The 18,513-nt window shown below is 38.8% G+C and overlaps 1 protein-coding gene across 1 annotated transcript; it reads right to left on the bottom strand.

Annotated features, from left to right (window-relative positions):
- Positions 1 to 420: 420 nt before the first annotated feature.
- On the bottom strand, positions 421 to 1,263 carry LOC122058707 (abscisic acid receptor PYL12-like). The gene has a single exon (XM_042621368.1). The coding sequence runs from the start codon at positions 1,225 to 1,227 to the stop codon at positions 691 to 693; it is 537 nt and encodes a 178-aa protein (XP_042477302.1). The 5' UTR covers positions 1,228 to 1,263; the 3' UTR covers positions 421 to 690.
- Between the last annotated feature and the right edge of the window lie 17,250 nt (positions 1,264 to 18,513).

Below are 18,513 nucleotides of genomic sequence, written 5' to 3'. Positions count from 1 at the left end.
GGGTATTACAGTAAGGATCAATGGGATTTTGTGAAAGCATCAACAGAGAAGGAATTCCCAATTTTGATGAGAGATGTGTTGGTCATTTCACCCATGGCTGAGCCCAAATATATTCTGATAGGACTGGTGAGCTAACAGAGAGTAATATTTTCTAATAGGCTGGCAGAACTATTATCAAAAACCACTTGGTTGTAAAATAGGTGTTGTTTACAATGTTATCATGAGTTAACTGATTTGGTCCGATTCATACAAAACAAGTCCTTACAGACAATAATCAACACAATGCCTCCACCAACATGGTACAATATCAAAACTGTGGTGAAACAAGATCTATTCCAGCCCATTGGGCACCCAACCAAGTATCTAATAGTTGAGAGACTTGAGGGTATACATCCATGTATTAGGATGCATGTCTGGACATTGCGGGATTTCCAAAAAAAAAAGATTTATCCAAACCATCTTTATTTGGCTCAGCAAAATAGCCAAAACCAGAATCAAACCAGAGAAAGAAAAAGAACCAGCTGGGTCCACCGTTTCTAAAACTATACAACCAGTAGTTAAGACTACTATTATTTATAGATAGAAGCAAGTACGGTAACTCTTCACGTGCTTGAATGTTCCTGGTCTGTGGATATAACATTTATTTTCTCTCCTCATTTAATAGATATCATATCCACGGAGTAGGAACATTCACGTACGCGAAGATTCACCATTCTGAACAGAAGCCATCTTCTCTGTGATACGAGCTAAGGATCTAAGGTTGCACCTTATGATAGTATCAGCAAACAGACACGTATCTTCCTTACTACTCCCCATAGGAACATCAACCAGATAAGACTCAATCACCACCGTCTTCCCAATCTCATTATGGTCATGCTTTTCTTCTTCTATTACATGAACAGTGGTGGTAGAGCGATAGTTGATGAGACGATGATCCCCACCAACTATACTAAAGATCATAACATGAGAATCATCATCTAGCACATCCAGCCTCTCCCTACTTGTCTTAGCAGGAAGACCCGACACCAGTTTCACCTCTCTCAGGCTACCGACGCCACCATTGCCATCCAAGATGGAACAGCTCCTGATGAATCGCTTGTAGACTTGTGGGTTATCGAAGCGTCGGATAAGGGACCATACCAGAGAGATGGGTGCGTCGATGGTTTGGACTAGGGTCGACCCGCACTGGTTTGGAGACATCTCATGGCTATGGTAGCGACCCATCATGATCTCCTCCACGGAGAGGTCGTTTCAGTGTTCACTTTCTTTCTTTTTCTTTTTTTTGTAAAATCGTTTCAGTGTTCACTGCTCACTGTAGTTGGGAGCTTAAATATAGGAAATATCTTCACAAATCTGACAGCAATCTGTTCGATACTGTTTGGAATTTGGATTCGAGTCCGGGTTAGCTCAGCGTACGGGGAAGGAAGATAACTCTCCTTGGGTGCTAATTATTGGACTCGTGTAAGGAGAAAAAACCGGATACCTCCTCACAACCACATCTCACCTATTCTCTCTTTCTTCTTCTTCTTCTTTCTTTCTCTCATTTAAGGGTGTTAATTTGGTATCGAAACTGAACATTTAAAACCACATCAGAGTGAATCAAAGAAGGATTGGTATGATTTCAATACCTAGAAAAGAAATCTTCTTCGGTATGGTACAGAATTTTAGTGTATAAGGCAAAGTCATTCGGACAAATCAAATGGTATCAAAACCAAATACACACACACACACACACACACACACACACACACACATATATATATATATATATAGATATAGAATGCCACACTTAGGCATAGACACGCACAAGCGGGTAGCTTTCTTTTTCCTATATAATAATTGTGAAAAAGAAGTCTGAAAGGCAGCGTGACTCTGTGCCAAGACATCGAGGGGGAAAATGATCTTCCTACCCCTATAAAAGGTGGGAATTCCACCTTTGTTGATGCTTTTGTACATGCTTCCATTGGCCTTTGCATGTGTAGAAGGTTATATGCTACCTGGGAACCATCTCCCATGATAATTATATAGGTTCTGTTTGTTTCGATGTAAAATGTTATGCGTAAAATTTTACATGTGAAAATTTTATATGAAAAATTTTATACGAAAAATTTTACATGAGTGACAATTTTCCAATGTTTGTTTTCAAGAGGTAAAATTGAAAGTAAAATATCATTGAACCATATAGGGGAAGGGAAGATGCTATAACTATGGCTGCCCAGACCTGCTAATCATCTTTCATTGAAGATTGTAGTCTATGACCACATAGGTGGGAAGAAATTTTCATGCAAACTGTGACATATTTACAATGGGCAGAGCATCTAACGTGGAGATGTTACAGATTCAAAATTTGGATCAAGAAGTCTGGTCTCTTTAAGGCATGAACAGTTTTTGTACACTTTACCACCAAAAAATTAAATAAATAAATAAGAAAAAAAAAAAAACAACTTTTTCTACGTTTGCACCTCCAAGCTTCTGGATAGTACTATATTGTCGCAGGTGCTCTTGGTAGGACAAGTACATCAACTAGCTTGCAGGCGTACACTTGCTGCATTTCAAAATACTTTGAGCCTTTGAGGCAACAATGACCCAACACCTCTTAGATATCTTCTAGTCAAGCTGATCAAAGAAGGCTCCCATTTGCCTTCACCTTCTTTCATGACTATTCTACTGTCAAATTTCTGTTTGGCGTTTAATCAAACAATTAACGTCTGATAAGATGTTATGTAACTTTACTCTCGAGCATTCTATCCAATATCATGCGGGCATAATCTACAACTACAAATTGGCGGCTTCTAGTCGCTGTAAGAACATGTCTCTTCTTTGCATACAACAGTAGATAGGACGATTCCAAACTCCAACATCATAACCCTTTTCATTTCAGTTTCTTCACAGACCACTTCCTTGGTGGGAGTACCGACTCTTTCTTTTGCAAATTGATCCAGAGTACCTTGCCTTGATAAACCATTCCTTCACTAGGGCTCCCCACCATCTCTGATAGTTTCTTCTGATCTTTCTCCTCTCTGAAGCTAATAATACTAACGAGTATGATTAGATCTGTCTTATAGATGAAGAGTTTGAATGGGAATTTCAAATTACAAAGTTGTGACTAAGAGAGGGGGATCACAAGAGGGAGAAGGAGAGAAGAAGAGATGAAGAGAGCAAGAGAGGATAGCCTTGCAACAGGTCGCCGACACACTATCGGGGAAGATGATGGTAGAGAAACCTTCAAGGAAGATAATGGAAGAGATGTCCTTGATTCTATTTCTTTTGGTTTTATCGAGTCTTTCAATTTTATCAGGCAGAGTTGCAGTGTTTTACGAGCATTTTACGTCCATTTTAATGGTAAAATTTGTTGGGGCATTTTCCAATAAATGCATCGATTTTGGAAAAAAAATTCCATGATGAAAATTTTCCCAATTGAAAAAAAAACGCTGGAAAATTCAATTTTACTGTAAAATTTTACATGGAAAATTTTCCATGGGGAAACAAATGAAGCCTATGGGAAAAGGTTGTTCCCAGCATGTGTCATCTTCTCTCCTCCCGTTGCCCTTTGTGTCCAACCCTATGATTGGTGTATACTATACTAGCTAACCGAAAGCTGACGGCATGCCCAACCTCTTCCAATTATATATTATGTATCACAATATATGGAGAAAGAACCCTGCTTATCTGGCAGAAGGAATGCCTAGACATAACCCTTTTTTCCATATGTATCTTAGTGTCTAAATTTTCAAATCTAATAAAAATCATGCCATCTATTACTTATGAAAACCGAATAAAGAACCGTTCCAAAACCAAATCGACTTGATACGATTTTGGTGTTGAGAATGCATTCTTTTTCTCAGTAAACTGTACCAATTGGCACCCTCTAATCAACATTTCTTTTTGGATTCAACTCCCTTCCAATGCGGGCATCGCCCAACTCTCCTCCAACTCTACCTATCTGCATGACACATGGCAATAACAGATTCAATTGCTTTCAATTGATACTTGGGAAATTTACTATCACTCCCCTACATTTGGCCTATATTTATTAAAACTCCCCTGCCTTTTACTTTTTTATTGATACTCCCCTACTTTTTTATTTTTACATCTCTTTCTCCCATGCTCTTTTTAAATACTCATATTACCCTTCCTTTTCACTTGTAACCTATTACACTTTTTTTTCATATTGATTGGTTTAAAATATGGTTTGAAATAAATCACTTACAAGTTTTGTCTCATCCAATCATCAATGATATTGACATAGTTGATGTGTCCTTAAATATATTATTTATTTTATTATTATTATTATTTTATTTTGTCTCATCCAATCATTAGGGATGCTGTTTGTTTATTATTATTATTATTATTATTATTATTATTATATTTTATCTCATCCATCATAAAAAATTTAGCAATCTATTTTTTTATCGGTATTAGATTAGTATCGGTCTCAGCCAATCTAAGGATTAAAAAAATAAAAAATGTGTAGCACCCGATTGGAACATATGATACCGATATAGATATAGATTGGATACAAAATTATTCTTTTTTGAATTTATAATATCCTTGATGATTAGATGAGATAAAACTTGTTAGTGGTTTAGTTCAAACCATGTTTGAACCAATCAATTTGAAAAAGAATGTAATAAGTTACAAGTGAAAAGGAAAGATAATCTAAGCATTTAAAAAGAGGAGGAGAGAAAGAGATATAAAAATCGAAAAGCAAGGAAGTATCAGTAAAAAGTAAAAGGTAGGGGAGTTTTAGTAAATATAGGCCAAGTGTAGGGGAGTGATGGTAAATTCCCCTTGATACTTTCATTCTCTCCCCATTAACCCATTTCTATCTTATCCGATCCGGTTGCCCCCTCAAACCCGACTTACTTCCACCTCTCCCTTCTCACTCCTCAAACACAACTAAAAGGAAAACCCTAACTATTAATGGAACTCTGCATGTTTCTGTCATGCACGAAGATAAAAAACTTCAGGTATCTGTTTTGCTTAAAACCCTATATATATATATATATATATATAGAGAGAGAGAGAGAGAGAGAGAGAGAGAGAGAGAGAGAGAGAGAGAGAGAGAGAGAGAGGGCAAATATCTGTCTAGACATATAGACCTATATCGTGGGACTTCTGTTTCGGTAACCCTTGTTAAGATGCTAACTTCATCTCCAATGAAGATTAGACGAAGTCGGCTTATTTACGTTTAAATTTCTAATGAGGTAGTTGTGAGTCTTGTGACCTTGAAGCCTAGACGCCTACTTGACTTCCAAGTTCCAAAATAGAGGAAGAGCAGTAGCGTAGGACTGAGAGAGGGAGAGAAGTGGATGGTAGCTGAGGAGGTATCCGGTTAGTGATATTCCAAGCGTCCTAAAACGAACGTGCAAGGAGAGGTCATCTTGCTCCTCGTACATTCAGGAAATTGAAGGCGGCTTAACTTGTGTGGGCTGGGGGAGAGAAAATATCTGATTTGAAAGGAGACGGTGGGCGGGGCTGTGTCGGATAAGAAGAGAAAGAGGTGTCTCGAGAGTTGGGACTTCTTGTCGCTTACTTAGTTTGGAGTTTTAGATTGCATGGGATAACCAAAACTGAAGTAAATCCAAAGAGAGGAGCGTCTGAATATCACGTGATTTGTGCAGGGTTTCCTTCTCGATACTGTCACGTATGTGCCCACTGATTCCAACGTATGGATATGATAAAGAATGGATTCGGTGAATTCCAGTGGCCCTCTTAGTTCACTTACGTTAAAATCTTGATACATGTTTATCTTTTAATGGAATAATTAAATGATTGATTAAATTATTTTAATATTCCTAAAATTTAAATAAATAAATAAAATAAGAATCAACGAAAACGGACAAGTATGATATCCTTTAATTTTTTTTGGGTGGAAAAGTTATCCTTTAATAAGAATGAGATTACCAAAGGAATCAAAGGAGGAGAGAAAGGGTATAAAAAATAAAAAAAAAAGATAATCTTTAGTATTTTAATAGGAATGAGATTACTGGCAGAATCAAAGGGGAATACACTTTCCCTTTTTGTTGGGATTCTTAATTTGTTTTTTTTTTATTTAAACCTTAAGAATATTTAGAAATCTTTATTAACCTTTTAAATATTTCGTTAAAAGATAAAGACGTATCAAAAATCTAGCATAAGTAATTGAAACTCTCACTTCACTTACGTGAAGATTCACTGGACTCGAATGGAATGCAAAAACTATGGGATCCTGACATTAATGAATGCATATTTATGGTTATTTGTTAGGTTGCTACCCACGGAAAAAACTTACTTGGTTGGCACCCAAAGAAATAGAATAATTCACTTTCCCCTAGGATTCACAATTACCCTCTTAGGTTATGGTATTTTTCAAAATACCTTTTTAGATTCCATTTCTTTGGCTGCCACAGGGGTTGCAACTACTTCCCGGGCAATAGCTAAATTTCATCGAGCCATATACCTACGTGTAAGGGGTGGTTACATATATCTTATTACATAGTATATAATTATAAAGCTAGTAGATGTGGATGTAGTTACTTAAGAAGTGGGGAGTAGTTATTTTGTTATCACATTTTTTTCTTTTTTTCTTTTTTCTGGTAGGAACTTTGTTATCACATTGTGGGGTAGTTTAATGGAAGTGTGGTTCTAAATTAGAAGTTATTTAGATGTGGGTTGATGGATGTGTATTTAAGAAATCTGAGCAATAGATGAGGCATGACTATTATGACCAAACAACCAACCAAGAGAGGATCCTCAAACAAATGTGTGGCTGATTTTCGGTCCATGGCTGAGGATTACTTCCAATGCCATTGTCAGACAAGCACGTAACATCTTGGTATCAAAGCCAGAGATGGCTGACGGGCAGCATTTTCAATCAAATTGGAAACCTCACAACCAACCAAGAGAGGGTTCTGAAACAGATGCATGATATGTTCCAGTCCTTAACGACAAGGTTCAACAACTATGCAACCTTCGTCGATCAAACATGGGAGGAGCACTTCGTCATTCACGACGACCTTGACCAGTCTGTAGGGAACAGCGACAATGGGGGACTTACCATATATAAATATATGAAGCTGGAATTTCCACGGAATGATGGATTTGTGGATCCGACAAGTTGGATTATGTGAGCAGAGCAATCCTTCGAGTTTCAACGTACTCCCCGAGAAGATGAAGTTCCAATGGCGGCTTACCACCTATAAGGAGATGCCCAGTTCCTTAAGGAGCAAGGAGAATTTGTCACTTGGCACCTTCTCTAGGAAGGTCTCCATACTCACTTTGTTCTGACCCAATATGAGGATTTCTTTGCAGACCTTGCGAAACTATAGGAAGGGGGTAGTGTAAGGAATTCCAAAGTCAGTTCGAGAGGTTGTTGACCACCAAGGACTAACAACAGCATAACAAGTCAGTCTATTTGTAAGTGGTCTTAAGGAGACCATTCGGCTCAATGTTAAGGCGGTCTACCCCACCACTGTATCAGACGCTATTGGCTTGGCCAGATTATTCTAATCCAAGATGCAAGCCAACAACACCACATCAGTTATGGCCGAATCCACTATGCCAATACACTCGTCTGTCATCGATATAAATGCAAAAAAGGCTAAATCAAGGATTGTGTTACAATTGTAATGAATGGTTCACCCCAGGTCACTGGTGTAAGCAACTATTTCTAATAGAGGAGTACAGGACTGACGAGGAGGAACTTAAAGAAGAGGAATATAAGGGTGGTACTAAGGGGTGGGGTAATTATCCAAGGATGGTTCTAAGAGGTTTGGAATGTTTGGGCGCTGTCCACATACCTACGTGTAAGGAGTGCTTACATCTTATTGCATAGTATATAATTATATAGTTAGTAGATGTGGGTGTATTTACTTGAGAAGTAGGGAGTAGTTACTTTGTTGTTACATTGTGAGATAGTTTAGTGGAAGTGGGATTCTAAATGAGAAGTTATTTTGGTGGATGTGTAGTTAAGAAATGTAAGCAATAGATAAGACATGACTATTATGACCAAACAGCTTTTCCTCATCTACATTCTCTATCCTCTCTCTCTCTCTCTCTCTCTCTCTCTCTCTCTCTCTCTCTCTCTCCATTCCAATTCTGACTTATTCTCCCCTACTCTCATCTCAATTGTAACTTATCATCATTCCAATGGCTAGTAGATGGCATGACCGACCTCCAGGTCGTGGCCAAGGATGACTTCCAATACCATTGACAGAACAGGCACTTAACATCATTCAACATGTTCGTCGTAGGGCATGCCACCACCAAACTAGAATGAACAGTAGGTTCAATGGTTGTTGAAGAAGATAAAAGAGTTGCAAGAAACGATTGATTTGGATTGAGAAGTTTTGGGAACTTCAGGAAATTGGGAGTGGGGAAATTGGGGGTTGGGGGGGGGGGTAGAGGGAGTTGCAGAGACCTCCATTTCCCCATTGAATCAAGGCCCATCTTTCATTGGAAAACCTAGTCTCTAAGGATTATCAATATTCATTGGAGGAGTCGGAGGAAGAGGAGAAGGAGAGAAGAGAGAAGAGAGGAGAGAAGATAACAGTTTGTTTTTTAAAATGATACCTCAGGTACCCAACATTTGTAGAAATTACACTTAGGATAACTAACGTTTGAAATTTCATATTTTGGCCACTTCACGTTTTATAAATGTTATATTTGAGGTATGGCCAAGTTATATTTCGAGTGCGTTCCTTATTTTCCCCAACCGTCTCCCTCCTCTATAAACCATCCACCCCCTCTTTTCTTCCTCCCCCACCCTGCCAGCTGCCCTACAACTGCCACCCCTTTGCAATCTTACGATTCCACTCATGGCTACATCATGAAACCCTTTATACCTACATTACGACTACAACCATTGCCAATTCGAGTGCATATCTATCTCAAATTTCCCACCTTTGTTGGTGATCAACATTATGCTAGCCGCACTCATCCCACCATTATTGTCAGGTTGAGGAGCTCCAAGCAGTAGCTAAGGTCATCGTTGTTGCGCTACACTCATGGCAGGCCCATCGTCACCAAGGCAGGGATTAGACAAGCTCCTGGGTTGGATCATGTGATTTGGTCTAATCTCAGTGTTGTGACGAATGGTGTTATAATCAATGCTGCCACCATTGGGGGGAGGGGGGGCGACTTCTCTCCCTCTCACTTTCAAGCCAACTCAGCCCTGTAACTTTTTTTATGTTTAGGCCAGTACCAGTCATTGTGTGGGGTCGGATTAGTAGTTGGGTGTTGTTTGGTAGGCTTAGTTGGATGAAGCCCAATCAGGAATGATTTCCTAATATGAGCTTCAGTAACCGCCTTAAAGTGTCAAGATCAATGAGTCTACTTATAATTGGGTCCTATTATGGGATGGTCCCACTTGTACTCTATCTCATGGTTAGTCCCTACTCCCCATTTATATAAAGAAAATCAACACCCTTGTAACCAATTGACAATTTACATAGAAAGTGGAGTAGACAAGACTGACAAGAAGGAAAGCTTTGGAGAAGAAGATTGAACAACATAGAAAAATTAATGCTTGTGGAGTACTTCTTCAATACAATATCAATACTTTAATCCTTAGATATATCTGAGTATGTATTAATTAGATTCAATATTATATTATATATTTGTTCAATGATAAGTCATCTTGATCCTAAAAGAATTCTTTCAGACCAATCATTCCCTTAAACTTCTATTAGTGCGCACAAAGGGAGATAAGAGAAAATAGGGGGTAAAAGAAAAATAAATAATAAGAGAGAGAGAGAGAGAGAGAAAAGAAGAAGATGGAAATAGAAGAAATAAGAGAGAACAAAGGTGGTTTGGCCTTACAGAAGAAGCTATAACATCTAGCTTTGGGGGAGGAAGCCTACCTCCTCTCATTTGAGATAATTTGAGATTTCAACATCTATCTGCATTCCTTTACTTTTGCTTATAAATAGGGCTGAAATAGCTACCATTACACCACATTTCATTCTTCCCACAACTTTACACAATAGATCAACACCCCCTACTCTATCACACAACAATCTATCAATAACTAAATAACTAAAAAAATAACCAATGTTAAATAATATACTAAAATCTACTACTATACTCTTAGCCATCCATGGCATACACGTAATAATTTGACAGTATCAACTTCCCCCGCATCTAGCTGCAATGACCTGCTCAACAACAAAGAAAAATATTAGATAATGAATCCATCGAGCAAAATAAAACATAGATAGCAGAAAATAAGATGTTGCCAGGAAATTTCAAAAATTAAATCGACTGAAATCTGGATAGTCAAATTTTCTAATGAAGAAAATAAAACAAGAAATTATTCTACTAGATCTTTGGAATTTCAGAAATAAACTTGCAAGAGAAATGAGAGAGAGAGAGAGAGACCATGGGACGAGTGCCAGCTCTAAAAGGGGACCTCCAAACTCTCTGTGATGATGTGATGATCTCAGATCTTCCCAGCTTCATAAATCTCAGTGATTTATCTCATCTTGGCTAAGGCCTAAATCAAAATGCGATTGAGATATTGACCTCTGATTTTTCCTACGACTTCTAACATCTAAGTGAGATGAGTTAAAGAATGCTAATCTTTTATGGGGATATGGCCTCTTTGGTGCTTTCCTTTTTCTAGCCTTCTATGTTTTTCTTAATTCGATGTCTTAACTATAGTTGTCACATCCCGCCTCCACTCACTTGAAGGCTGGTGACATGGACACACACACATGTCTGCAATCTATCCATGATCCACGATGCAGTACTTTAAGTTCATAAAGCTATAAAATGATTCTACGACCACATATATAATAATAATCAAATATATACAACTGGTGAAGTTTAATAGTATTTACCATATTTACCAAAAAATAATGTTTTCACAATGGGGTATTAATTACAGTTATGCCCTTAGGGCTATATCTAATAAGTTCAAAAAGAATCAAAATGGAAGATGATACTCTTATTCTCAGCGTGCTCCAATTGCACAGTCGTCACATACGCAACTGTCCTCGTGCATAGCTAGCTCCTCATCCCAGAGGTCACCTTTATAGAAAGCCGGCTCCTTAGCCACATACTTCAGATGGTTTCTTGAATCACATCTAAAAATGGGAAGCAACGAGGGTGATGAGCTTGTATAAAGCCCAGTGAGGGGTAACACACAAGCAATCATAACAATTCATAAAATGAAAAAAGGAAAATATAAATGCTCAATCCCAACAAGATGAATGCAATGACATGAACCAGATTATTGGGAAACAAACCAAGTCAATAGATTCTAAGTCCATAGTGGATATCAGTGCTACTGCAACATAGTTGTTATCCCCAATCACGAATGTCCTTTATCGATCCCCAAGGATACAAATTAGTTGCGAGTCAAGAGCCTGCAGGTCCCAGAAAACCCATTGGTCAACCCCGCAAACCCCTATTAATAATCCCCTATATAAACCACATCATTGAATCATACATTGCGTGATAGGTTTGTCACGACGCCGGTACCCTCCACCTCGATCACCAAAAATTTTCCCAACCTCGGTCCAATGGATGGTTGGATTAGCTAATACGTAAACCCCTATTGGCAAGGATTGTAGTACCATGGTGGTTATCCTAACCTAATGAATTCTATCATGGTTCATATCACATTACAAATATAAGGTCATCATGCTTGGGGATGCGGTACCGATATCTCCCATGACCTCGGTCACCGGTATGTCCCACAACCTCGCCCATGTTGCACCCACAACCATGACCACATGGCCTCTCACTCTATGGACATGCAATACTGGTATCTCCCACATCCTCGGTAACCGAAATATACCACAACCTCGGCCATGCAGCATCCCATTTATCGATACCCCCCATGCACTCACACCCTAGACATGCAGTACCGATATCTCCCACAATCTCGATAATCGAAATCTCCCACAACCTTGGCCATGCTGCATCCCAATCACACACACACATGCACCCACAACTCATATCATTATGCAATATACACATTCAATTAAAGAATAGATTTATAATATGCAAATGACATGCTCATCCACGTATGCATTATAACATAAACATTCCATAAAAGTCACACAAATCCCCTCACCTTGAGTCCTAGATGATGGTATACAGTAGACGATCTTGTGTCGTGTGCTTCCATCACTTCTCAGTTCTTCTCCTATGATACATAGGGTTTTAAAGCAAATTAGTCAACTATAGGGGATTTTGACCCTAAGGTATATGTTTAAACTAAATGAGTTCAAGAACACCCTATTGGTAGGTTTACCGATGAATGTCCATCCTTCGATGACCATCGACCCATGAAGCAAGAACTGAGGTTTCTCTACCCAAATTTGCTCCACAGGTTATATGGGTCCCTTTACTTTGGTGTGTGTGTGGTTCCATGTGTAGTGCCATTTCTATCCCCATTTTCTATTTCTCCCTATTTTGTATAGTTTACAAGTTAGGTCTTGAGATTCCAATGTTGGTTTACATGTAAAGCACCCTCACACATACTACACGTTGCTGGAGTTTAGTGCAATTAGTGAGTTATTTCAATATAGAGTCTCAAGATATACCAATCCCTAATTTACAAGTCTAGGGTGACCAAAATTGGGGAAAATCAGTTAGGGTTCATGTAGTGACCACCAATGGATTATGTGATCACTCCAAGCCACAATTCATGTGCCCAATTCCATTTTCCCCAACCTAGTTTTGGATTAGAATGGTTAGCTATAGAGGATTTGAGCAAGGTTCATTGTTCTAGGGTTTAGTTGCCTAAATTGGGGTTTAAGGTGGGATTTCCTAAAGGAAGGTTCAAAAACTTAAATTGATGCACCAACCTTGCTAGGATAAGTCTCCTATACCAAATTCCCCTCCCAATTAGTATTTTTGAGAAGTGGGGAGGTGAGAATCGATTGGGGGTTTCCATTCGCTCAATAGAGAGTGAAAAAGTGAGGGAGAGAGGGGCGCGTGTGTGTGGAGAGGGGTAGAGAATGGTCTTACCTCAAATGATGAAAACCTAGCTCCCTTCCTTTCTCTTCTCTTACTATCTTTCTCCTTCTTATTCTTTGGTAGGTGGAGAAATAAATAACAAAGGCTTAAGTTGCCTAAGGTATTTTTGTCAAAATAATGGGTTGTCACTCATTCTTACCTCCATCCTTTAGTAGGTTACACTAACCGATGGAGGTGGTTTGAGGTGCATGGGTGCGAGGGCTCGGGCCCCACGGCCAAATAACCTTGTTTTGGCTTATATACTCATCAGAGGTGTTCACCAGTGAAGGCTAAATTGGTCCCCTTTGTGTGGAAATGGATCCTTAAATTTAATGGGGCCATCTCAAGGTGTTTCCAGTGTGTGGGCGCCACCTCTTAGTACATTTTACTATTAAAGCTCAGGGATTTTCCCGTGAAGTGTGAGGGCTTGACTAACCTTTTCTTCTGTACCTGGAACCCCTTCTAGTTATTGGTGCATGGATAGCAGGTACAGGTGGGGTCCTCCTTCCCTTCTTGACAAAATACAGTTGCTACCCAGTACTCATTGGTACCGATGTCCTCTGGTGCCTCATCTGTACATTTAAAATAGAAAATTTTAGGGCACGGTTATAACAATAGTTATTTACCAAAACTACTTCTGTTTTAACCCTTTTTTATTTTAACCTTCCACAACCAGGATCCTCTTCACAGGAGGCTGGGACAAGGGTGGGGCAGAAGGAGTTGTAGAGGCAGTAAAGGGGTAGGGGTTCGCAGGATTTCAATGGAGAGATGGGAGGTGTTTCTAGGCGGGAACAGAGGAGGGAGGAGTTACAGCGTGTTGGGAGCAGAGAAGGAAGGGTAGGGTGGTTTCAAAATAGTCAAATGTGTTCCTCTTCCTTTGGTCATCAGTTTAGGGAAGAAGGAACAACAGGTAAGGCCCACTCCTATAATCCCTTGAAAAAAAAAACCAAAACAAGAGAAAGAAGGAAAAGGGAGCAAAGGTTCCCAGTTTCCCCTTTACTACGTGTCATCTAACTACTATAGCAGGAGGATCGAAATCATCTACGGTAGTAATTCTTGGCAGAGGTTGGCAGAGGGTACGTGCAATGGCAACATGTAGCTGATGCCACGTGTATTAGATCATCACCTATGTCAATCTAATTCTTGGTTTTGGAAATGGATCGAATCATCCAAACCCCCTAAAATGTAGAGGATGTAGAACACTATTGGATCCCTTTTTTACATCTTCTTCTTCTTCTTCTTCTCCCTACTTACTCTCTCCTATTCTGAGGAAGCAAAACCCTCACATCTTCTTCTTCTTCTTCTTCTTCTTCTTCTTCTTCTTCTTCTTCTTCTTCTTCTTCTTCTTCTTCTCTCAGTCCAAATCGATCTAATCTCCCTCCATCGCCAACAACTCACTCTTGACTCCTCCGATGGGAACGCCCGAATGATGAGCAAGGTAGGGGACGAGGAAGAAGAGGAGGAGTGTTTCTACGAGTCACCTCAATCGCATCCTCTCTTCATTGTCTACTTCTTATTCCACTTCAGGTGCCATCTCTAAAGATGATGACTCCAATTATGCATCAGAGCTTCTCCCAATCACGAGATTCCCTATGGCCATCTCCAACTATGGTGTCTGGATTGTCAAACCTTCCTCCATCGAGGAACGTCGTAAGCATCTTCTCCTATGACTGGGGGATCCAATAGGGTTTGGTCAACCTGGTCCATTTCCAAAACCAAGAATCAGACTGGCACAGGTGACAATCCACCATACACGTGTTGCCATCTCACGAACCCTCCGTCAGCCTCCACCAAGAATTACCACCGTAGAGGATTTCAATCCTAATTATCCTCCTGCATCCAAGAGAGGATCTGGACTCATGATTCAGTATAATGACACACACACACACAAGCAGCACTACTCTCTGTCTAGCTGTATCCATCTCTCATGCTATGGCATAGTGTCCTCTATTAGATGTCCAATATGTATTTAGTCTATAATCTAATCTTGATTCACTACATTTCATCAGACTATATATATGTAATGTCTTGGAGTGCTCTCAATGTCTTGTTATTAACAAGATGATGAGAGACATTAACATGGTATTAAGAGCCAAAGCACTCCAATGAGCCCTTTTCCTTCTACTTTTTGCAACTCACTCATGACATCACTTTCTACTGCTATGAGTGCAAATTTGGCCACTACCTCGCCATTAGTTCAGCGAAAGTCTCTCCTCAACTGTCTTTTGAACTAACAATGATGAATTATTTGCTCTGGCGTGTTCAGTTTCTTCCCCTTTTCAGGGTTACAATCTGCTAGGATATGTTGATAGTTGGTTCTTTCATCACTCCTTTGTTTTCAATGCGCCTTCTTGCTCGCTATGTGGTTGCACTTATATTTCAGGAAAATTTTCACAATAGTGTTCTTTTCGATTATGCATTGTGAGAATGTTCTAGTGGAAGAGTGTTTAGTAAAATTGTTTCAAAATGTTCCAAGAACAAAAACAATGTTAAGATACCTTTTAAAAATCACTTCTGACCACTACAACCAATAATTATGTGAATGACATTTTGCTCACACTATATTTATAAAATTTATACTGTTGAAAAAAAAAAATCACCTCAAGATCACTTTTTAAGAGAGTGATCAAGAAATTGCCTTATTAGATATTTTGATGTTTTAAAAACTCGAATGATTATGAAATCCAATAAAATGATCAAAGCATGTGTTGTTGACACATCAACAGCATACATAATCACCTTTGCAGAGCAGAATCAGGAAATCATTCCTACCTCGGAATAACTTCTTCAGAGTGAGATCCAAAAATTGCCTTGTTTCAAAAACTTTGAATGATTATGAAATACAATAGAAATAATCAAAGTTCAAGATCACTTTTGAAAAAAAGGATTAGGAAATTTCCTAGAAACATATTTGGATGTTTCAAAAACTCAGATTATTATTTACTAAAAAAAACTCAAATAATACTAAAATCTTATAAAATAATAAAAGTTTGCAAGATCACTTTTACAGAGCGAGATTAGGAAAAAGTACTACCATCTCAGAATCACTTTTCCATGACGGGATTAGGAAATTGCCTCGTTACATATTTTAATGTTTCAAAAACTCAAGGATTATGAAATCCAATAAGATAATCAAAGCATGTGAAAAGCATAAGGCTGCGTCTAGTTGCAATTTTGTTTTGTAAGAGTGATCTTGAAAAGTACTACCATTGCACGATCACTCTCGTAGAGCAAAATTGCAGCTAAGGAAAAGAGGTTTATGGCTAAGGGTAAAGATGTTAGAGGCATGGTTATTAAATAAATTAAATTTAATAAATTTTTATTTTAAGGTTGCATATAGTTGCAATTCCATTTCGTGAGTGATCTTTTTCGATTTTGTTCCATAAAATGATCTTTCACTGTCGACACATCATCAACACTATTGTTTTGTGTGGATATTTGACTTAACCGACTATGATATGAACCATTGAACAAAAAAAGGTTTTGATTGATTCGAACCATCATCCCCTTAAGCATGCTTGAGACATGCTCATGTTAGTGCTATACCAATTTGAGCTAAAGACTCATCAAGTAAAGTTCAGAATTTATAAGCAACCATGAGACCTTGCTTCAAAGAGATACCTAATGGGGTTTCTATAGTAACATGTTCAATGGTCAACAGGAAGAAGAGGGGTGGTTTGGATCCCCATAGTGATGTTATGCATCTTAATTTTTAATGTGATAAAGCCTCTAGGGGCTTGGAAGAGTAGCCAATTGGGTGTTGTGGTCGCGCAACAGGTAGTAGACAAAGTTTATTAAGAAGTAGCCATTTGGGTGTTGTGGGAGTCTTGCAACGAGTAGTAGACAAAGTCTGTTAAGAAGTAGTCATCAAGTCCTAGTCTTTAGGGGAGTTAGGTGTGGAACTATTCTTGTGGAGTTAGTTATTGAATAGAGGTAGGAGTCTATAAATCAAGAGTGGGGATAATGTAACAGCCATGGATTATTTGGATTTCAAGCTTTGGCTTACCCTCGAATTAAACACTTGTGTTCCTAATTAGCTTTCATTGTTTCAAGCACTCTTCTCCAAAATAGGATAGAGAAACAGGAACAAGGGAAGCAGAGAGCTAAGGTACTTGTCTCAAGAGAGTATCCTTAACAATTTGAACTTGTCTACCTTGTTTACACACTCAAGAAATTGAGACCATAATAGTTTAGTATCAGAGCCAAGCATGGTAGACTAGCAGATCGCACAACTCATGTCTGAAATGGGTAGCTTGATGGAGGAACGAGAACACAAATTTAAGAAGATGATGGGCTCAATGCAAAACCTGTTTGCAGCAATCAACACTCGCCTCGATCACGTTACTGGTTGCCATGATCATGATGAGACTTCCAATAACCAGAAAATACGTAATGGAGGATCCAATGGTCATCAAAACAACGCGAATACCCTTTAGGACTACTAGAACATATCTGCCAAAGATGGTGAAGTTGGATTTCCTAAAACTCAATTGGTTCTAATGACCCTACCAACTGGGTTTGCAAGGCAGATTAATTTTTTGATTTTCACTATACTCCATAAGATGAACATGTACCACTTGCTTCTTTCAATTTGGAGGGTGGCCTAGTTATGGTGCCAGTGGATGAATGATGAGCAAGAAATTGTTTCATGTACATCTTTCAAAGAAGGGCTTCACGTGAGGTATAGTCCTACACTATATCAAGGTTTTTTCGGTGATTTAACTAAATTGTAGCAAACTGGGTTGGTGAGAGATTATCAAACCCAATTTGAACAATTGTTGATTCGTGCGGGGAAATTGACACAAGAACAACAAGTTGGTTGTTTCACCAGTAGTCTTAAGGAAGGAATTAAGGTAGACATTCAAGTAGCAAAACCCACCACTTTATCAGTAGCAATCATCCTTACTTGATTGTACAAGGCTCATGATCAATTAGCCAGAAAATCATCCTCTCGTAGCGGGAAAATAATCCTCTGTTTTTCTCATCCCTGTTTTTCCTTGTTTTGCTACCTGCAGAACACGGAAAAACAGGACAACTTTAAGACCAACGCACCGGATGTAATAATCCTCACTCAACCTTGATCGTTGGATCCTCTGTTGTCCACGTGTCGTGTTCTGCAGGTAGCAAAACAAGGAAAAACAGGGATGAGAAAAACAGAGGATTTTCCTCCTAGAGGGTCAAAGATATTCTTTGTCAATCGAAATAGTGACAGCAACTCAATGATGTCGATTAAGAAACTTTCTCCAATGGAACTAAGCGAATGACGAGCAAAAGGTTTATGTTTCAATTGCAACGAATTCAACATGGGCCATCTCTACAAGAAGCTCTTCCCTATTAAAGGAGATGGGTTGGATGATGATGATGATGATGATGATGATGATGATGATGCTGAAAATGTTGAAACCAAGATGGGGCTGGCGAACCAAGAAGAAGTTCCAAATATTTTCTTTCATACACTTGCGGGTTCTAGAGCTTCTCCAACAATGTGAGTCCATGGAATAATCGGTCGCCGACTGGTAACGTTTTTAATTGATTATAGTAGTAGCCATAATTTTTTCAATTATA

The sequence above is a fragment of the Macadamia integrifolia genome, chromosome 13 (genome assembly GCF_013358625.1).
Source record: "Macadamia integrifolia cultivar HAES 741 chromosome 13, SCU_Mint_v3, whole genome shotgun sequence".
NCBI lineage: Eukaryota > Viridiplantae > Streptophyta > Magnoliopsida > Proteales > Proteaceae > Macadamia > Macadamia integrifolia.
Note: the sequence above shows the minus strand (reverse complement) of the source record. Positions and strands in the feature narration are given on the sequence as shown.

Bases quoted from the DNA above. Each gene is read 5' to 3' on its own strand.
- LOC122058707 (XM_042621368.1), bottom strand. From the start codon at position 1,227: ATGATGGGTCGCTACCATAGCCATGAGATGTCTCCAAACCAGTGCGGG.